Source organism: Chionomys nivalis, chromosome 3, assembly GCF_950005125.1.
Source record: "Chionomys nivalis chromosome 3, mChiNiv1.1, whole genome shotgun sequence".
Taxonomy (NCBI): Eukaryota; Metazoa; Chordata; class Mammalia; order Rodentia; family Cricetidae; genus Chionomys; species Chionomys nivalis.
Genome location: NC_080088.1, coordinates 77,053,174 through 77,075,450, shown reverse-complemented (window position 1 = coordinate 77,075,450; position 22,277 = coordinate 77,053,174). Strand labels below are relative to the sequence as shown.

General features: G+C 44.2%; 1 protein-coding gene across 1 annotated transcript; it reads right to left on the bottom strand.

Moving 5' to 3' along the window:
- Positions 1 to 5,640: 5,640 nt before the first annotated feature.
- On the bottom strand, positions 5,641 to 17,930 carry Igll5 (immunoglobulin lambda like polypeptide 5). Its single transcript, XM_057765660.1, has 3 exons — positions 17,737 to 17,930; positions 7,267 to 7,382; positions 5,641 to 5,975 (listed from the first exon to the last, which is right to left on the bottom strand). Exons 1-3 carry the CDS (start codon positions 17,928 to 17,930, stop codon positions 5,653 to 5,655), a joined length of 633 nt encoding a protein of 210 aa, XP_057621643.1. The 3' UTR covers positions 5,641 to 5,652.
- Between the last annotated feature and the right edge of the window lie 4,347 nt (positions 17,931 to 22,277).

Sequence of the window (22,277 nt, the reverse complement as noted above, 5' to 3'; positions counted from 1 at the left end):
TATCTCTATATATCTAGAAAATCTAACTAACATGACTACAAGCTTGACTATTAATGATGATTATCCATTAACAACCTATATTTCCTAACTAGACATTACATTTTTAAATGAACTACACAATCACAATACCTTAATCAATATCAGAAATGCATATACATATAACAAAATTGACCTTAAAATACATACTAATTCAAATTATTCATACCTATATCATTTCCCCCTTTAAATGTAAAAGAACGTTTATAAACCATATTTGGGAACAAGGGCGCAGTTTTTTTCTCTCCAAATTGCTTCCTGTTGAATGGGGGCGCTGTTATTCAGGTCTTTTATGGGATAACCTGTCTACTAGGTTCATCTCAGTCGGCAGTTGAGCAAAGTAATTTTTTGAGGGTGTTCAAAGCAACCTTTTGGGAGGGCATGGTCTATCATACCATATTGGGATAGAAGCAATCCACAGGGTCTCGTCCTCTGTGAAAACAAAAGAAGACCCTCTCCAAAGCATCACATCCTTAGTCCCAAATTCTGAAATCATAATACCCTTATATCTATTCTGGTTTAGCTTGGCAGCCCATATAATGAAATGTCTCTCTGTACTTAGCTCCTTTACAGTCAAAAAATTTAAAGAAAACACAATGTACATAATCCAGACTCTCTGTGAATTTTTCATTTTTACGTGGCTCATTTTCCTTTATTTTTTTTAATCTATAACTATCTGTACTCTGTCTCTTTAAAGACTTTACCCTCTTTTTTTTCAGGGCATTAACTCTTTTCTCTCTATTTTTTTTCTTCTCTCTCCAAAGCCTATGTCTGAATCTGTCCTATTGTGAATCTATATTTTTTTTAATATCCAGGAGCATTTCTTAAAATGTTAAGCACTTCTTAAAAATTTAAGTTGCACCATGTAGGGGTAATACGGTACTGCCTGTTTACTGCCAGTCTAAACCTTAACTGCGCTGTTGTTATGGTAATTACGATCGTTCCTGCCTGAGTTCAGCACAGATCATCAGGGCAGAGTGGAGCTGGAGCCACTCCTGCCTCAGAGCCATTTGGTGCCCCTGAGCCGCTCACAGTTCCAGGCACACAGCAGTCCACATTGCCATCAAACAAGCTGTAGCACTTTACTCCAAATGCTCCACTCAAAGACTCTGTCTCCCGCAGGAGCCAGACAGAGATTGTGATGGCGGCACAGCCCAGAAAGCCGGCATTTTAAAACTGCAGTTTTTTTCCTTTTGCGGCTGCTGAGTCAGGGAAATTTCTCTACATCACGCAACCCACAAACAGCAAAAAGCTGTCTTAAATTCTCTCTCTCTCTCTCTCTCTCTCTCTCCTTTTTAAGCCCTCTCAGGTTTTTAAGTGGATTTAGTCCATCACATTGGGCGCCACTCAGTAGTGAGGAGCGGCGGGCTGTGTTCCTGATGCCCAGGCTCACGGCTGCCTAGCTAGCTTATGCCCAGAAATAATTACACAGAAATTGTATTCTTTTAAACACTGCCTGGCCCATTCGTTCTAGCCTCTTATTGGCTAATTCTCACATCTTTGATTAACCCATTTCTAATATTCTGTGTAGCGCCTTAACTGCGCTCTCAGATGGGGATCGGATCAGGTGGGGGAGAGAGGGAGAGAGTACAGGGAGAGATGACTGAAAATGGGGGTCATTTGGGAGTGACGTGGAAACCTAGTGCAGTAGAAACTCCCAGAATTCTGTGAGGGTGACCTGGTGGAGGTGGGTCATCTTTCTATCTGTTGTTTTATTGGTTAAGTAATAAAGAAACTGCTTGGCCTCTGATAGGACAGAAAATTAAGTAGGCTGAGTATACTGAACAGAATGCTGGGAGAAAGAAGCCGAGTCAGTGAGTCGCCATGATTCTCCAATTTTAGACAGGCGCAGGTTAAGATCTTTTCTGGTAAGCCAGCTCGTGGTGTTACACAGAATATTAGAAATGGGTTAGATCAATATGTAAGAGCTAGCCAATAAGAGGTTATAACTAATGGACCAGGCAGTGTTTAAAAGAATACAGTTTTTGTGTAATTATTTTGGGTATAAAGCTAGCAGTGTGGGCAGCCGGGTGCCAGGAACGTAGCCGCGCCGCTCTTTTTACTACAGTGACCCTAGCAAGGATTCCTGGCAATTGAGGATATAGAGCCTGAATTGCCCATCTTCTGTAACAAGGCAACTTTCAGTGGTGAGACTGAGACACTGACATAGCCACAAAATCCTCAACCTACAAAAGTCTAGCCTGCAAGATGTGCTGGACAGTGGTGACTCAGAACTTGTGGGAGTAGCAAACCAATGACTGGTCCAACTTGAGACCCAAGCCATGAGAGGGAGCCCATGTCCAACACTGCCTGAATGGCCAGGAACCAGAAGCTGGATGCTTCAGAGACCTAGGAGAGATCCATGCCTAGCCCGGTTGTCATCAGAAAGGCTTCTTCTGAAAGCTGATGGGAGCAGATTCAAAGACCAACAGCCAAACATAAGGCAGAGCTTGGGGAACCCTGTGAAAGAAGGTGAGGAAGGATTGTAGGAGCCAGAGGGGTCAAAGACACCTGAACAACACAACCCACAGAATCAACTAAGCAGGGCTTATAGGGACTCACAGAGACTAAAGTAGCAATGGCAGAGCCTGCTTGGGTCTATACTGTGTCCTCTACATATATGTTGTGATTGTTTGGCTTGGGGTTCTTGTGAGACTCCTAACAGTGGAGTCGGGGTGTCTCTGACTCTTTTGCCTGTTCTTAGGACACTGCTCCTCCTCATGGGTTGCCTTGTCCAGTTGATATAAGGGTTTTATTGCATCTTGTAATGCCGTATTTGGCTGATACCCCTGCGAGACCTTCTTTCTGAAGGGAAATAGAGACCAGTGGATGTGGGGGAGGGACTAGGAGGAATGGACAAAAGAGAAGCTGCAATAGGGATGTATTTTATGAGAAGAATAAATAAAAGCAAAAAAGAAGAGACCATCATAAATGAGGCAGAATCTTCTGAGAAGTGTTTCCTCAGGGTGAGCACACAGAAGCTATGATCTAGACAGGGCCAAGCCTCTGTCTTGTGCAGGCAGGCAAACCTGGTAATGTGGTTTCCAGGTAGTGCTTACTGGTCATTGAGGCATGAAGGAGTCGTGGAGGATTGCTGAGTCTTGGCACTGGGAGAAGAGGGGAGAATCCTTGGTAAATGTGTAGCCTAACGTAGAACCATCAAAACTGAGGGGTGCTGGGAGAAGTTTACACTTGGCATCATGTAACAGATCAGAGTCCCTGAAGATGGCCCAGGATAGACTGCCAGTCAAAGGGCAGCCCAGTCTCCGCAGGAGACTCAAGCATTTTGGAGGCACCAATACACTGAGCGAACCACCAAGAACAGCAGCATCTGTGGGCGGAAGCTGGCCTGAGCCTCTGATACGGGCTACCTATGCTAGTCAAGCCCATTGAGATTTAAGGTCCCAAAGGCCTGCCACTGATCTTCACGATGTTTGGCTTTGGTTTTGCTTTGATATGATTGTGGCGGTACCTAGTTCTTCCCTCTTAGAGTAAGAAAGTATTTAACTTTCATTTTATTTTTATTTTACAGGAACCCATAGTTAAGAGGCTTTGGAACTTTACAGATATTTTGGAATTACAGAGAAACTTTGGATATTTTAAAGAAACTGAATTTTTAAAATATTGAAAATTTGAAGAACTATGGGACCCTTAAAAGTTGGAATAGTTTACATTGTGATATTGATATTAATATGAAATCTTAGAGACAACAAAAAAGGGAAACATTATGGTTGGACAGTGGGGTATTGGCGTGTCAAGTTGACACGGGGTCTATTGTGCTCACTAGTTTCCTGTCAACTTGACACAAGCAAGAGTCATTTGGAGATGGGGAACCTCCGCTGAGAAAATGGCCCCACCAGACTGACCTGTAGACAAGCCTATGCTGCATTTTCCTGATTGCTGTAGAATGGATGGTGTCACCACTGGGCAGGTGGTCCTGGGTGCTAAAAGAAAGCAGGCTGAGCAAGCCATGAAGAGGAAGGCAGTAAGCAACCCTGTCCTCTGCTTTACTTCTTGCCTTAAGTCGCTGCCTTGACTCCTATGAATGATAGACTGCACACTGTAAGCTGAAATAACCCTGTCCTCCAAAAGTTGTATTTGGTTATACTCTTACCACAGCAATAGAAGCCCTAACAACGGCAGAATCCAACAACACGCGTGGATCAGATAGTTCACCATCTGGGAAAGTAAGTCGTTGAAGGAAGATGGCAGGAAATACCAGTTAAAGGAGCCAAAGGAGAATTTGGTGAGGGACCTCAAAGGTCAACCGTCTGAAAAAGCTCAAAGTCCATGGATGCAGGAGCTGGCCAACAGCCAAGACAGGCAGTGTGCCTTAAGATGCTGCAGTGTGAAGTAGGCCAGTAAAAAAGGAGAAGGGTTGGAACAGGTCACTTCCCCAATGCCAGTGACCTTGCCTATAACTGTGTGTAGAAATTTCCTCTAAATTGAAACACTGTGTACTAGACAGAGGACTCTTAAGACTTAGAAGTAGGGGTGGAGAAAAAGTTGTCTTTGATTATGCTCCAATCCCAGTTCTGATTGTGACTCAGATGTGATCTGGGCCACTTCCTAATGTCTCTAAGCCTTGATCCCTCAGACTAGAGATAGAAGGACGGTATCTCAGGAGGTAGAGATAGAAGGACGGTATCTCAGGAGGTAGAGAGAGAAGGACGGTATCTCAGGAGGTAGAGAGAGAAGGATGGTATCTCAGGAGGTAGAGAGAGAAGGATGGTATCTCAGGAGGTAGAGAGAGAAGGATGGTATCTCAGGAGGTAGAGAGAGAAGGATGGTATCTCAGGAGGTAGAGAGAGAAGGATGGTATCTCAGGAGGTAGAGAGAGAAGGACGGTATCTCAGGAGGTAGAGAGAGAAGGATGGTATCTCAGGAGGTCCTAGTTCCATCCTGGAGGGAGGCAGGAGTAAGGAAAGGGCTACACTGGAAGGAGAAGGAAAACACAGGGGAGGAACATAGACCGAAATCCTGAAAACCACAAGCAACTGCCATCTTGGGGCATTCAGCCACACCCCTGCAAAAACCATCCAGTTGGGATTGCTGATGGTTTACACGCCCCAAATTGAGGGGTGGAGGGAGCATGAGACTCTCACCTGAGTATTGCACTCTTTGTCACAGCCTGTTGAGTACAACTCTGCCTTAATTGGTGAGGACTATGGAAAAGCCCTTGTCCCTTCTGGGAAAGGTTTTTTAGGTACACTCTGTGAGGAGGGAGGGGCACCCACACCCCTGTAAGTAACCCCTCACCTAGACTCTGTAAGGGAGCAAAGGGTGAACTTTGGTGGAATCATGCCTTGGTTTATTGTTGGGACCTTAGAAGGAGGGAATATGTTGTTTATGTCTCCCCAGGAATGGACTTTAGCAATAACACTGTTTCCCAGATAATGTGCAGGTTGTGGGCTCTCGCTGGGTGAGTTTCCCACTGGGCTCCAGAACTCTCCAACTCTGAAGTTCCTGGACATGCCAGTGAAATATGACATGGGGACAATGAGATAGAGAACAAGATATTTATTGAGTATTGGGCACAGGAGGGGAGGGGACAAAATAGACCTTTATTCTGGCACTTCAGATCCAGGCCCCTGAGGCTTCAGGGAGGATCATGGTCTAGGAACATTGAACAGGTGACACGCTCTTCTCCACAGTGTTCCCTTCATGGGTGACCTGGCAGCTGTATCTGCTGTGAGGTGTCCACTGGTCAGAGGTCAGTGTCAGGTAGCTGCTGACCATGTACTTGCCGTTAATCTGCTTGGAAGGCTGGGTTGTCTCTATACCCTGCGTGACAGGGATTCCATCCACTTTCCAGTTCACCGTCAAAGTGCCTGGGTAGAATTCACTCACCAGACACACCAGTGTGGCCTTGCTGGTGGCCTGGGGATCCTTCAGGGAAGGCAGGAACAGCGTGACCAAGGGGTCAGACTTGGGCTGACCTATACAGATAGAGAAGAGGATGAGAGATGTCCCAGGAGAGCCCAAGTGACAGGGAAGCACCCTTCTCTTGACAGGAGCTCTGTGACCATTAATGATACCAACAGAGTTCCATCCTAGGACCCTGCTCCCTTCTTCTTCTCTGTCCACTCAAGTTCCCTAGAGAGCAGATAGCCTGGTACCTTATTAGGGTACCCAGCTCCAGCTCCTTGCAATCTCAGCTTCCCCACTGGGCCCGATGCTGACTCTGCTCCTCTCTCCCAGGAGCTACACTCTGAATTAGGACCTGATGCTGATCTCCCGTACATCCTTCCACTCTGATTCAGCCCCCCACCTCCTTTACTTCTCCAGTACTCAGATCCTCCCCTATGAACTGGAATACTCTTTTATTCTGGGAGCTTGGTACTGGGGAGTAGATCTTGAGGTGTGCCTGCTGTCTAAGGGCTCTGGGGCCTGGGCTCCAGACTCCATTCAGATGTCTCACCAAGGATTAGATTCTGCCCAGAAAAACCCTAGGAACTGACATTTTGTGCACAGTGGTTACCTAATCACAGGACTCTGCATTGGCTGTGTTCCTGGGGCTCGTTCTCCCAGACTATGATGATAGCAACCCCCTGAGCACCCCAGAAGTCTCTGGTGACTCCTGATTTCATTTGGCATCATTTGCTCCCTCCTTCCTCATCTAAGTCTAAGGATAACTGAGGAAGAAGGACAAGAGAAACACCTCGCCAAGTTAGCAACCAGGCCCCAAGCCTGAGAGAGCCCAGGAGCAATTGACAGTCTACATTCTTTATCCTAGTAAGCATCCTGGGAGGACCAGGTTCTAGTTACCTTGTCACCCTGAGCCTTTGTGTGTCCCTGTGACCTTGTAGGCCAGCCGAAAATTAGAGACCTGCAGCCTAGACTGAGCCAGATCCCTCTCCCAGCCTCCGCGGTTTTCCGCCTGGAGTGACCTTAGCTCTAGAGGCTGGGTTCATGGCACCAGCCAGATAGATGGCCATACTCTCTGGCCTTCTCAGTTTGGATACGCATCTGGGCCTCAATTCAGATGCTGGGGTCTAGCAGTCTTTAAGACCTGAAAACCTAGCCTTTGAGTCCTGTTGGGGATCTATCTCAAAAGAGTAGATGAAGCTATTGGGATCCTTCCTGTGGTTTACCCTAAGACTGCTGCCTCTCCCTCACCCACAGAAAACAGTACATGTCAGACTGTAAGGTTAGGGAAGGCAGATGGGAAGAACTCCCTCGAGGGAAAGCAGACTTTTCTGAGATAGTCGGATCATGAGAGCCGCTTACCTAGGACTGTGAGCTGGGTGCCACTACCAAAGACCAAAGTTGACTGGGGCTCAGATGAAAACCCACGGGGCCAGCACCTGGGGCCTGTGCCCTGTTGGATGGTCTGGAACAGGAACCTGTTGGGCAAGACAGGCACATGGCCACAGTAAGTAGACTATGTCCTTGGCAGAAAGTAGATGAACAGTAAGTAGCCCACAAGTCTTGCTATCCCATCTGCCACTTCCATCTCTGAATTTTTCAGTGCTGATAGCAACACCAGGCCCAGAAGATGCTCAAAAAAGTTTCTGGGTGGTGTATCTTCACTGGTGGAAATGGTGGAACCAAGAAGTTCTCTCTCTCTCTCTCTCTCTCTCTCTCTCTCTCTCTCTCTCTCTCTCTCTCTCTCTCTGTGTGTGTGTGTGTATGTGTGTGTGTGTATACATGTTCATGTGCATGTATTTTGTTTATGTTTTAACAAATAAAGCTTGCCTGAAAATCACAGTGCAGAACTAAGCCACTAGAGGCCAGGCAGTGGTGGTGCACACCTTTAATCCCAGGACTCAGGAAACAGAAGCAGATGGATCTCTGTTAATTCAAGGCCACCCTGGGTTACACAAAATTGATCCAGTCTTTTTAAAAGAGAAACAGCTCACACAAAGGTGATCCCAGCACTTGGGATCTCACGCCTTTAATCCCAGCACTAGGGAGTTGAATATAGGAGTGATATGGCTGAGCGGAGAGAGAGATAAAAGGCAGAAGACAGGAGCTCAAGGCAGTCTAAGCATGCAGTCTGATGATTCATAGAGATAGGATCGCCCTTCAGTCTGAGTATTCGGGAAAAGTAAAAAGTGGCTGGCTGCACTGCTACTCTGATCCTTCAGCCTTCACCCCCTAATATCTGACACTGGGTTTATTTATTAAGACCAGTTAGAATTAGTGCTACACACTCATGTGTCTTTTTACAGTGTCTGAGTCTCTTCCATACCGGTTTCTGGTGATCTAAGCCAAACCAGAACCCAATCACACTGCCCTGTGGGGATTCCAATGTTTTTAATTTCTGTCATGAGGCCTTCAGGTGGCTTGAAAGAAAATGGCCCCCAAAGGGAGCAGCACTAATGGGAGGTGTGGCCTCGTCAGAGAGGTGTGGTCTTGTTGGAGGAAGTGCATCACTGTGGAGGTAGGCTTTGAGGTCTCATACAGAGCACTTCTTTTTGCCTGCAAGCCAAGAGATAGGACACTCAGCTATTTCTCCTTGTCCACCTGCATAACACCATGTCATACCATGATGATAATGAACTAAACCTCTAAAACTGTAAGCCGCCCGAGAAAGGGGCACACTCATCCATTGCTGGTGGGAATGCAAACTTGTGCAACCACTTTGGAAATCAGTGTGGCGATTTCTCAGGAAATTTGGGATCAACCTGCCCCAAGATCCAGTAATACCACTCTTGGGAATATACCCAAGAGATGCCCTATCATATGACAAAAGTATCTGTTCAACTATGTTCATAGCAGCATTGTTTGTAATAGCCAGAACCTGGAAACAACCTAAATGCCCTTCAATGGAGGAATGGATGAAGAAAGTGTGGAATATATACATATTAGAGTACTACTCAGTGGTAAAAAACAATGAATTCTCGAATTTTGCATGCAAATGGATGGAAATAGAAAACACTATCCTGAGTGAGGTATCCCAGACCCAAAAAGAGGAACATGGGATGTACTCACTCATAATTGGTTTCTAGTCATAAATAAAGGACATTGTGCATATAATTTGTGATCCTAGAGAAGCTAAATAAGAAAGTGTACCCAAAGAAAAACATATAGTCATCCACCTGGATAGGGGAAGTAGACAAGATTGCCGGGCAAAAACTGGGAACTTGCGGTGAGGTGGCATGGGGCAAAGGGGAAATGTGGTGAGAAACGTGAGAAGGGGAGGATGGAAGGAGCTTGGGGGAATGGGGTGGTTGGGATATAGGAAGGGTGGATACGGGAGCAGCGAAGTATATATCCTAACTAAGGGAGCCATCTTAGGGTTGGCAAGAGACTTGACTCTAGAGGGGCTCGCAGGTGTCCAAGAATATGTCCCCAGCTGGTACCTTGGGCAACTGAGGAGAGGGAACCTGAAATGACCCTATCCTATACTGATGAATATCTTGCATATCACCTTAGAACCTTCATCTGACGATGGATCGAGATAGAGACAGAGACCCAATTTGGAGCAACGGTCTGAGCTCTTAAGGTCCAAATGAGGAGCAGAAGGAGGGAGAACATGAGCAAGGAAGTCAGGACCACGAGGGGTGCACCCACCCACTGTGACAGTGGAACTGATCTATTGGGAGCCCACCAAGGCCAGCTGGACTGGGACTGAATAAGCATGGGTTGAAACTGGACTCTCTGAACATGGCGGACAATGAAGGCTGATGAGAAGCCAAGGACAATGGCATTAGGTTTCGATCCTGATACATGAACTGGCTTTGTGGGAGCTTAGCCTGTTTGGACGCTCACCTTCCTGGACCTAGATAGAAGTGGGAGGACCTTGGTCTTTCCCCAGGGCAGGGAATTTGGACTGCTCTTCAGTATCGAGAGGGAGGGGGAATGGAGTGGGGGGAGAAGAGGAGTGGGGATGGGGGGCGAGGGGGGAGGGGGCAATATGTGGGAGGAGGGGGAGGGAAATGGGAAACGGGGAGCAGGTGGAAATTTTAATTAAAAAAGAATAAAAATAAATTTAAAAAAAAAACTGTAAGCCACCCAATTAAATGTTTTTCCTTTATAAGAAATGCTGTGGTCATGGTATCTCTTCACAGCAATAGAAATCCTAAGACAGAAATTGGTACCAGGAACTGTACCAGGCTGTGACAGGCCTGACCTGACTTCTGCTTGAAGGAATATGGACCTTGAAACTTTGGATTAGAAAAGCAGTTGAACAGTTTTAATGCTGCTTGAATGGGCCACACTAGTAGGAGCATGGAAGACTGTGCTGTTGAGTGTGATTAGAACTGTGGGGCCTGACTCAAGAGGCTACAGAGGAGAAAAATATTAATATGTGGCCTAGAGACTGGTTTGTGATATTGTGGTGAAGAATGTGGCTACTTTTTGCCCTTGTCCAAAAAGTCTGCCTGAGGCTAAACTGAAGAATTTTTGGATTAATTTCATTGGCAGGGGAAATCCCCAAACAACCTAGTATTGACTCTGTTGTGTGGTTATTAGTGTTAACTCTGATGAAAATTTATAAAGAAAAGGAGCAAGCTGAGCAAATAAAATATAAAATGTACAGATTGAAAAATGGGTACCAAGAAGTGGAACTGAGTTAAACCCTATGTTTAAGGAAAATAAAAAGATTAAGAAATGGAATAAAGGAAGTGGTGACCTCATAGCAAGAACAAAAAAAAAAAAAAAAAAAAGAACCCAAGTGCCCAGGCTAGGGTATGAGTGTCTTTCCTGATCACAGGTGTCTTGAATGAGAAGCCATGGAGCCACCAGAGGGGAAAGACATGAGCTGCCAGCTGGAACCTTGCTGATAGGCCATGAGCCTTGTAATAAAATATAAAATACTGAAAATGGGTTAAATTAAGATGTAAGAGCTAGCCAATAAGAAGCTAGAGCTAATAAACTAAGCCATGACTTAATTAATACAGTTTCTGTGTGGTTATTTCAGGTCCAAGTGGCTGGGAACAAACAAGAGGCCACCTACAACAAATTGGTGCACCAACGTGGTCAACTATATCTATGTGAAATCTGAGAAAGCTTAAAAAGGAATCAAAAAAAAACAGAGTTAAGCATGGTTTGGTAGTGGCATTTTCTCAGGTGGGTTCTATTTGTTAGAAGCAAGCAGAGGCATGATTCCTTTAAGAAAAAATACATGGTTTTGAAACAGTGGTTTTCTGAGCCAAATGGCTCTGACTCTTTCAGGAGGTCTGGCTACAGAGCAGTTAAATGGGTTCTGTGAGCAGAGTGCTACAACTTGCTTAATGGCAACATTGACCCATTGTGTGCCTAAAAATGGGGCAATGTATATGGCTTTCAGAGGCAGCAAACAGCTCCACCATGTCTGACTGGGCAGAACAAGCAGGTGGTGCTGTATTGGTCCTAGCCATGCCTGCTTAGCAATTTACAAAAAGGCACTTCTGGTCAGAAAATAATTACAGACTCACAATAGGACAGATTCAGACATAAAAGACCTCTAAACAAGACACAGTGTGTTTTAAAAATATACATAGGCTTGGGAGAGAGAAGAAAAGGGGTAAAGAAACATTAAATGCAATATAAAAAGTACAAACAGTCATAGATTAAAGGAGTAAAGATAACAAAATAAATATTAAACTTGTAGAAAAAGTAATAGAGTAAGAAAATTTAACCACATAAAGATGGGATATACGCAGAGAGTCTGGATTATGTATATTATTGTGTTTTCTTTGAATTGTTTGACTGTGAAGAAGCTAAGTACAGAGAGACATTTCATTGTATGGGCTGCTAAGCTAAACCAATATATATGTTTTAGAGGTATCTTGATCTCAGAATTTGGGTCTAAGGATTTCTTGCTTTGGAAAAGAGGTTCTTCTTTTGTTTCCACAGAGGATTAGAACCTGTGGATTCATTCCAAGCTAATGTGGTTTGATGGACCAAAAGCCCCCAAAAGGTCACTGTGAACACCGCCAAAAATTATTTCACCCAACAAAAAGCAGGAAGAAGTTTGGAGAGAACTAAAATCATTCCTTAAATGATTGTTTATAAATGTTTGTTTACATTTAAAGGGGGATATGCTATAGAGATTTGCATTGGTGTGAATTTTGGCTTATTGATACAAATTTAAGGTCAATTTTGTTATATGGATTTCTGTTCTTGATTAAGGTATTGTGTTTGTGCAGCTCATTTAAAAATGTAATGTATAATTAAGAAATAAAGGTTAATAGATAGTCATCTATAATAGTCAAGCTTGTAGTCTCGTTAGTTAGATTTTCTAGATGTACAGAGGTATATTTCAGATGGATAGTTATTCTTTAAACCTCTCAAAGACTACAAAATGTGGCATTTAAAATGTTTTAAGAACTTAGGACTTTTCAAGACAATGAGACACATATGCTCCTGACAGCACCAATCTACTTCAAGAGAAAGATGGGCATTGAAGGGGATCCTTATGGAGTTTGCTAGCCATTTGGGCAAGAAACTACTCTTGTCTGGACTGCTTGATGCTATGCTATATGAACTGGACAGACAGGACCCACAGAGAAATGACTGCTGAACTTGCCTAAAGATGAGGCCATCCTTCAGGGTTCCTGCTTCATGAAAAAGTCTGTCAGACATTCTGCAGGACACAGAAGAAAGTGACTGACAAACTGCCAATATAGGCAGAACTGACTTTGAAATTTCCTGTATCATGGAAAAGTCTGCTGGATACTATGGGCCTATGCTGGATAATATAGGCTGAAGACAGGATGCCCCAACATTACAAAAGAACTTTGGGTGACTGTCCAGGAGGTGAGATGTCTCTGTCAATTCTAGAGTTTTAGAAGTTGTTTACAATGCACTTTCTGTTTGCTTGGGTAATATTATATCCTTCTGGGGTCTTTGATGGAATTGAAGAAAATATATTTATAATTATGGTTTTCATTAGTTATGATAAAAGATAAAGTAGATATAAATATTGTAACTGTAATTCTTCCTTGACAACTGTTTTGTTATATATAACTTTTCTGTGTTAAAGTTAAAAACCTTCCTTTTTATTTAAACAGAAAAGGGGAGGTGATGTGGGATTCCCCTCTGTATGCTATGAATACTATTGGTTAATAAAGAAACTGCTTTGAGTCTATAGCAGAGCAGGGCAGAATATAGGTAAATGGGGAAAACTAAATTGAATTCTGGGAGAAAAAAAGGCAGAGTCAGTAGAAGCCATGTAGCGCTGCCAGAGACAGACCCCAGATGGAACTTTACCCGGTAAGCCACAGCCACGTGGAGATACACAGAATAATAGAGTTAGTTTAGGATATAAGAGTTAGCCAAAAATATGCTTAAGCTATTGGCCAAACAGTATTGCAAATAATATGGTTTCTGAGTGATTATTTTGGGAGTCTGGGCAGCCAGGAAACGAACAAGCAGCCTCCTCGTACAACAAATACCCAAACTCATTGTGTTCAGATGATAATGACCCTGACTCCATGAGTTCTTTCTATCTTTGAAACAACCATGACTCTTCTTCTACCTTATAAATCACTTCTATTATAAGGAGTAGTTAAGTTTTTATTATGTAAAATAATGTTTTGCTTAAAATTCTTATTGCTTTAAAATTATAAGAACATAAAACAATTAAGCAAATATCAATGCAAAAATTGTGGTAAGATAAACATAGCAAGCCAGACATGGTGGCATGTGCTGGTAATGCCAGTGTGTGAGATTAGGAGACAGGAAGATCATGGGTTTGAAGTCAGTCTAGACTATGTAGGAAGACAGTGTATTTTCCCATTTACACCATCTCTACCTGCTCTGCCCAGTGGTGTGAATATATGCTCATACAGTTTTTCTGTACTCATTACACAATAACTTCTCATTCCCCTCCACCTGCCCCTTGTCACATTGACTGTGCTCTTGCTATGAATCTACACTTATGAGGCACTCTACGTGAGTGGAATCACTGTTGGTCCTTTGGGGTCAGGCTTATTTCACTAAACACAATGTCTTCAAGTTTCTTCCACATTGTATATGATTTCTGAATTTTGTTCTTTATTAACTAATACAAAATAGATTTCAAAGTAAATAACAATTGCAACCTACTATCACCTACTAAAAGTCATTCAAAATTTGTTTCTCAAAAACAAACAAAGTGATTCTCACAGCATAGCTAGGAGACATTTACTTGGCCAGGGTATGTGCTGGCTATATCAACTTGATCCAAGCTAAAGCCATTGGAGAGGAGGGAGCATCAACTGAGAAAATGCCTCCTTAAGATCTGGCTGTAGGAAAGTCTTTGAGGCTTTTTTTTTTTTTTTTGGTTTTTTTCGAGACAGGGTTTCTCTGTGGTTTTGGAGCCTGTCCTGGAACTAGTGCTGGGATTAAAGGCGTGCGCCACCACCGCCCGGCTGGCATTTTCTTAATTAATTAGTGATTGATGTGGGAGGACACAGCCCATAGTGGGTGGGGCCAACTCTGAGGAGGTTGTCCTGAGTTCTGTAAGAAAGAAAGCTGCTGGGTGGTGGTGGCACACGCCTTTAATCCCAGCACTAGGGAGGCAGAAGCAGGCAGATCTCTGTGAGTTCAAGAACAGTCTGGTCTACAAAAGCTAGTTCCAGAACAGGCTCCAAAGCTACAGAGAAACCCTGTCTCAAAAAAAAAAATGGCTCTGGGAGGAGCTGGAGTGGTGGCTCAGCAGGTAAGAGTACTGCCTGCTCTTCCATAGGTCCTGAGTTCAATTCCCAGCAAATACATGGTGGCTCACAGCCATCAGTAATGAGATCTGGTGCCCTCTTCTGGCATGCAGGCACACATGCAGGCAGAATACTATATATAATAAATAAATAAATATTTTTTAAAAGGTGGGGGCTGGAGAAATGACTCTGGTTAAAAGCACTGACTGTTCTTCCAGAGGACATGGGTTCAATTCCAAGCACCCACATGGCAGCTCACAGTTACAGCTGTCTGTAACGCCAGCTCCAGGGGACCTGACACCTTCACACCAATGCACATACAGTAAAGTTTAAAAAGAAATAACTGGCGAAAGAAGGTTGAGCAAGCCATGGAGAGCAAGCCAGTAAGCAGCATTCCTCTGTGGCCTCTGCACCAGCTCCTGGCTCTAGTTTCCCACTCTGTTTGAGCTCCTGCCCTGGTTTCCTTGATGATGAACTGTGGTGTGAAAGCATAAGCTGAATAAACCCTTTCCTCCCCAAGTTGCTTTGGCCATTGTGCTTATCACAGAGGTGTTTGCCAGATTCTTCAAGTTGTGCTATTGTGCCATATATGAATTTCAAGATGTTCATTTGTTTGCTTTGTTTGTGTGTTGAAACAGGGTCTCACACTGCATCCCTGGATGACTTGGAAATCACTAAATAGACCAGCCTGGTTTCAAACTCACAGATATCTGCCTGCCTCTGCCTCCCAAGTGCTGGAATAAAAGGTGTGCACTACCACACCCAGTTCTATTCTTTTCTATTTATGTGAGAAAAAAGGTGATTGAATCTTGATAGGGGTTATTGAGTCTAGTCACTCTGGAGAGTATAAACATTCATGATTGACATGCTGGAAAGGTGCCAAAACAGTTGAAGGTGAGAATTACCATTCAACATATGGCTAAGACAAAGGGACAGGCACTTCCCTGCCTCATACCACACCACGAGCTGATCAGAGATCTCAGAATAAGAGCTACAACTTAAATGGTAGGGTTATACAAAAATGAATGTGAAATCTGTTTACAAAAGAAATGGTTGGGACTCTTCCCCAAAGCTGCATACCATCTACCTTGAACAAAACCATAAAGGAAAATGACAATAAATCTGGACTAGGGGATGTCGTGTCCCGTTGAGGTCAATTACCACCCTGGAACTGAAAGTTAAGTGAACACTTGCACCGCGGAAGCTGAGGTTCCCTAAGGCCTCTTTTCTATTTTAGTGCCCCAAACACTAGAAGCTAGTTTTTAATCTTCCGGGAAAACAGCAGTAAGAGTCAGGTCAAGGAGAAATACCTAATGATGCTAAAGTATCTTGAGATACTATCCAGCCAAGATCGCAGTGTAGTGAGGACCACAGTCTACCATCACCAGTGTTACAGTGTCCTCTGCACAATGCCCCATTCTCAAATAAAGAACAGACAACACCGTCACATGCCAGAGGAGGCTTCCAAGGAAAGACCAGTTTTCCACATCAGCATTGAGTTTTCTCCACAGAAGGACTACAGGTTTGTGTTTTTCTTGTGCCATTTTGGTAGCTTGTGTTTTAAATGTATTGGGACAAAGTATTTCTGATGCATACCTTTGACTATAGCACCTACTATGATGACCTCCACCCTGTCACAAGTAATGATTTCCTTATCTGAAGCTCTTAAATATTTCAGATTTGGGATTTTTTTGCACATATCTGATCTATGAGGAATGAGCCCCAACTCTAAACAAAGCAGTATTTATATTGATATACACATCATACAATAGTCTGGAAGTGTTTTTATACAGCAGTCCCAGCATGCCCATATTTTGACTATGAGGCCATTATACAGCATTCCCAGTGTGCATATATCTTGACTATGAGACCATAATACAGCATTCCCAGTGTGCCTGCATTTTTGGCCATGAGGCCAGTTACGCAATTCTCCATGAGCAGAGCCAGGTTTGCACTCGTGAAGCTTGGGAGTTTGGAACATTTTTGAGTAAATATGTTCAACCTATATGAAGAGTAGTTTATAATTTTGCTTTTATTTCTTCCATTTTCTTGATCATTTCTAATTTTTTAATTATGATTTAATAAAAAATTTTAATGTTTCATTAATTTTTTTCTTTGGCTATGATGTTAAAAGTGGAGACCCATTCAGTAATCAAAGAACAAAATACTGATAAAAACAACTTGGATAAATCGCAAAAGTGTCATACTGAGCTAAAGAGTACAAGTTCAAAGGTTATATACACTGAGATTCCTCATCTTTAAAAAGTGGAAATAACTAGTGATCCCTCCACCCCCTGATGAACATCCAGTGAATCGGGCCAAATGAAAACTACACAGTGCTTTTTCCTCTGCAGAGCACAGCCATGGCGCAGCTCGGAGCAGACCATCTTGTTATCTGAGACAGGGTCTTGTGCTGAACCTGGAGCCCACGGAGTCAGCTGGACTAGCTGCCCAGTGAGCCACGGGGCTCCCCAAAACTTCCCTGTGCTAGCATCAGCAGCAAGGCCTACCACTTCCCACTGTTTGCACGCGCGCTGAGAGTCTGAACTCAGGTCCTCGTGTTTGAGGGGCAAGGTCTTCTGGACCGAGCCATCTCTGTGGCTCCAGTTTCTACTCTCCCCACCCGAGACTTCCATAATATTTAATGGACAATTTGATAATTCTCTGAGAATAAATTTCCAGAACTACAACTACTTGACAAAGATGAACACACACTGTTAATTCTAAATGAATTAAGACCGTGGGACACTAAAATGATCTTGGGCCATGGCCTTAATCCCAGCTATTCCAGACAGTGTAGGGTGGAATATGGCAAATTCAAATCATGCCTAGGCTAAGAGAGTAATATCAGACTGGGCAACCTAGCAAGACCTTTTCTCAAAAGAAAAAAAAAAAGGAAAGGAAAGGAAAAGGGAGATGGGCTAAGAGTGTGGTTCATTGGTAGAAAACTGGCCCACCATGAGCAAGGTTTAAACTTAGTTTAAACCATCATCTGCCCAGAGCCCTCCTCCCAGGCAGATCCTCTCTTCTCACACCTCTGGCCTCAAGGGCCACCTTCCTTCCTAGTCACCCGTTCCAGCCTCCGGTCCATGGACCCCCCACTCAAACAGTCACCCACAAGCAAGTCCCTTACCTGCCTGGCAGGGCCCACAGACTAGGTCTGCTGCTTTTCATTGAAGTTCCAGGGCCCATAGCTCTGCTCCTTCGTGCTGAGCTTGGAGAAGGTACATGCTGAACACCGCCTACTAGGCCCAGCAGCAGCAGCAGCAGGAGAAGTTTGCACTGCCTGGGGATGGTACCCAGTTTCTGTCCTGCTCTGAGTTCCATTGTCCCTAAAGTCCAAAGTTACCTCTGGCTCCTCTTGCAGCGTAGGTTTCCTGGCAAAAAGGCTCGCTCCTCCACTGATGGCCAGAAGCTGTTCCAGAGCAAATGGATCTGTATAGCCAAACCCCAGGTTGGCTCTGGTTTCCGCCAGCAACAGGCACCCTTGAGTGCCCACGGTCCTCTTCTGCGGAAGCCTCTCCCAGAGGGACATCTGAAAACTACCCTGTTGCGGTTGGAATGTAAGCTCACACCTGCCTGTCTAACCCCATCCTTGGAGCTCTGGGGGGCTCTGCCTAACTGATATCCAGTTCCCCAAGGGCCCCTGGGTCTGTAGAGCAAGTCCCCAGAGCTTGGAGAGGCCACAAAGAGCAGCTGAACACCTGCCTGTCAAAACAAGAGTCTCTAGAGGCTTAATGTCAAGGAGGTGCAGTTGTAGCTAATGCAGGGTCACGGGTGTCCTGAAAGCGAGGTTTGAATTCGGCAAAAAGCCATTGTTGTGATCCAGGAATTATGAGATAGTATTTAGAATGGTGTTTAATGCACCATGTTCAGCACCCATAGATCCTTATAAATGACACTCTGTATCTGTAAAAGTATACTGATAAACATTAGCTGCTCATGGTGGTGCCTGTCTGTAATTCAGCACTGGGGAGGCTGAAACAGGAGGATGATGAGTTAAAGGCCATCCTGAGACATAACAAGATCCTGTTGCAAAGAAAGCAATGCAAAACAGAGAAAATAATGAATTGTACAGAGGTATATTACATGCTCATTGGATACACACCTTATGTGCGCATTATGAAATAGCTTGAACTCTTGTTTTCTGTATGATCAGATCATGTAAAGTCTACCCTCATCACCATTTTCAATGACCTGTTAACTTCCTATGGCATGGCAGAACTTCAGAACTCATTTGTACAACCTTCGCCCAAAGCTCGTAGGCTTCTTCACCAGCCGTGGGAGCGTTCGCTTGGCCATGCAAGGCTCCCCCATCATCTATCCAGCCACACTGTGGAATTCTGTAACAAGCAGATGTCTTGCTTGTCCCACGGAGATTATGAGGGCCACAATGAGCCCAGACTCCATGTACTCATGAGATTCTGCTTGGCTCCCTGCGTCCTCAAAAACTGACTGCAGACCCTGAGGGACAAGTACTACATCTTGGAGTGCCTATGATCCATCCAGACAAGGACAGGTACCAGAAAATAGAGTGTGAGTTACCTAATAGATGCGAACTACAGGAGTGCTTCTGGTACAGCCTAGCTTTTCCTCTCTTGAGGCTCATGACACTGCCTACTTTGGGCTCTTTATAACTTGAACATTGAAGGAAGAATCCAAAAGGATATTGACTGTGTTGTTCTACCCCAGAAACTCCACATCCCTGGATTCATGGGTGCCCCCTCAGAGCAATGCCAGATCTCCAGTCCTTCCCAGGTGTTTTCTGAGTCCTGATCCTACCATGGCCTCTGGCCAAGAAGCAGCCACAAACCACAGCTTCCTGCAGTTATCCAAATGTAGCCAGCAGACCGCACCCTCGCTCAACACTCAAGATGCCTGAACACTCAAGATGCCTGACTCCTCTACTCGGGTAGAAAACTGCCTCCTCTTCAGGTACTTCAGTCCTGCTTTGGAACCAAAAAATGCCCCCTTTTCTCTAGCTCCTGCCCATCTCTCCCTTCAAGGCTCCGGAGGGGCTGCCAGCCGCCATTGCACACCCACCTACACAGACTAATTTTAAGACAGCTACAGAACTGCTTTTTCCAGATCACACTTGTTGATGCTCTAAAACATCCCTGACCTGTTCCGTGGCTCCTAAGACCCTCTCTGGGGTGGCTTCTGTGATTTTTGGAGGGCGCAAACCACTCTCCAAAGCCCAGAGGTTTCAGGCTTCCTTGTACATGAGAATGATAATGTAGCAACCACTGGCAAGTACTGAGGCCAGTGTGAAGAAGTCTATGTGTCTACGTGGCTGAGCCACAGAGCCCAGGCCCTTGATCAAACATTAATCTTGATGTTTTGTGAAATATTTTGGTGAAATTAATATTTAAATCATGGACTTCAAATAATATAGATTTCCTTTTGTGATATGGATAGCTTCATCTAGCTCACTAGAATACAAAGATGGAAATTCCCTGAACAAGAAGAAATTTTGCCGGCTGATGACTTTGAACATGAACAGCAACTCCTTGCTGGGCGTCCAGTCCGACAGCCCCCTTCAGATTCTGAACTTGCCATCTTTGAGCTGTGGACACCAATTCTTGAAAGTCTTAATCTCTCTGCATGCATACACACACACACACACACACACATTTTTCTGTATGCTATTAATAAATCAGCTATGTCATCTGATATCCATGGAGTGCTCACTACAATCTCTCATAGATGGGCACACTGAAATGCAGAGGCTTGTACTGGTACACTTCCTGCCCAAGCCAGGAAAGCATAGAGGGCCTTAAGTCCAAAAACACTAAGCCTTTTATGGGTCATGAATTTCTTTGAAAATGTAAGGAAAGTCACCGAAAATCCTTCAGAAAACATGTATGCCTCCATACAATGCTGCTTCTGACCTGTGGGGCTCCACAGTTAACTTACACATGGGTTAGACTTGAAACCTGGGTGAACGGGAAATGTCCCCATTCACTACAGCTTCTCTGGTGCACTGAACCCCAAATGATGGCACTCAGTGGCTTCAGGATCCAGAGTTCAGCCCAGACAGACGTTTCTGATCAGGATACATGAGATATAAGGTGTAGTCAAGGCTCTCTTGGTAGAGAGAATCACAGAAAGATCAAGTTCAAGTTCCAGATAGAAGACAAATCTAGTCACTAATTCTGATGCCCCTGTCTTCAGCAGAGGCCAACTAGAACATGGGTACAGATCTGCGGGACTTACAGTGACCTAGGCACACTGACCCTCTGGTCAGTGAATGGGATGAACACCCACAGATAACCAACTCTGCCCTCCTCCCCTGCCCTGCCGACACTTCCTGAAAGAGATAAACCAAAACCCATGGCAACTGAGAATGCCAAAGCTGGGACAGGTGTCGTGTGAGTGTAGAGAAGAAGCACCTACATCTCCCCGACACACATTCTCTCTGGTGTGGATGTAGTTTGCCCTCTAAAAGTTCATGTGCTCAAAGCTTTGTCCCCAGTGTGGCAATCCTGAAGATGGTGGTACCTCTAAAAGGTAGGGTCTAGGGGCTGGGGAGATGACTCAGAAGTCAAAGTGCTTGTCACACAAGGGAGAGGTCCCCAGTCTGAACCCCCCAGAACCACATAAATGTCCATCTATACTCCTAGCACTCTGAAAGGAGAAAGTGAAGATTCCTGGAGCAAGCTTGCAGTTAGACCAGCTGAATTGCTGAGGTCTGGGTTCAACTTCCAACCTCTATATACAACACACATACATCTCACACACACACACACACACATTAACATGTATACACAAATACACATGCAAAACAGAAGTTGAGTCTACTAGAAGGTGATTAGGTAATTGGGGCATTCACCTATGGAATGGTTTAGTAGAACCATACCAGAGGACTGCATGGAGATTGTAATACTTGTGAGGCCAATAGTCTGATAGGATGTTAGACTTATAGAGCCAAGGGTTCTAATGTCTGAGATCTGCACAGGGATTTTAAACTGCTAGGCCCTAAGGCTCTGATGCCTGGGGTTACCTGGGATGATAACATTTGTACGGCCTACCTATTTTTACCATTTAGTAATATTACTCACTTATGGAAATAAAAATTACTAGAGACCGGCATTTAAACAGCTTTCCTTGCCCAACCAAAAGTCCTATCCACATAGAACAAGAGTCCTTGGGCTGGATCTTCCTGCTGCCACATGGGCCTTAAAGGAGGAGGAGTGGATGGGGGTGTGTGGAGAGGAGAGGTTCACATGCCCAGGAAATATCACAAAAAACAAACAATATGAAATACCAAGATAATATGTTTCCTCCCTCACAAAACCCACCCCCTAGTTAGTCCTACAGAAATGTTCTCCAAAGAGAATTACTTAGATAAATCTCAGCACACATAAATTAAGAGAACAATCATAAACTTGAACAAAGAATCTAAAAAGATTAAAGAAGACATAAAAAAAAAACAACCTCAATGAACTTAAAGGGATAGCAAAAGGCACCTAAGGTATGTCTACAGGTGAATAAAATGATGAAGATAATCCAAGACTCAAAAGCTTATTTAAAGAGATAGAAATATTGAGAGTTCAAGTTGAAACAGAAATGGAACTGAAAACAATAACACAATCAGAAAGCTGAGGGGGAAGCCTCATAAGTATGATCAAGTGGAAGTAGAAGACAAAATACGTGAATTTTAAGATAATGTGG

Coding starts and splice junctions, on each gene's coding strand:
- Igll5 (XM_057765660.1), bottom strand. CDS start 17,930: ATGGAACTCAGAGCAGGACAGAAACTGGGTACCATCCCCAGGCAGTGC. Junction 7,383..17,736: donor CTGTGGGCCCTGCCAGGCAG/GTAAGGGACTTG, acceptor CTTGCCCAACAG/GTTCCTGTTCCAGACCATCC. Junction 5,976..7,266: donor CACCCAGCTCACAGTCCTAG/GTAAGCGGCTCT, acceptor CTATCTGTATAG/GTCAGCCCAAGTCTGACCCC.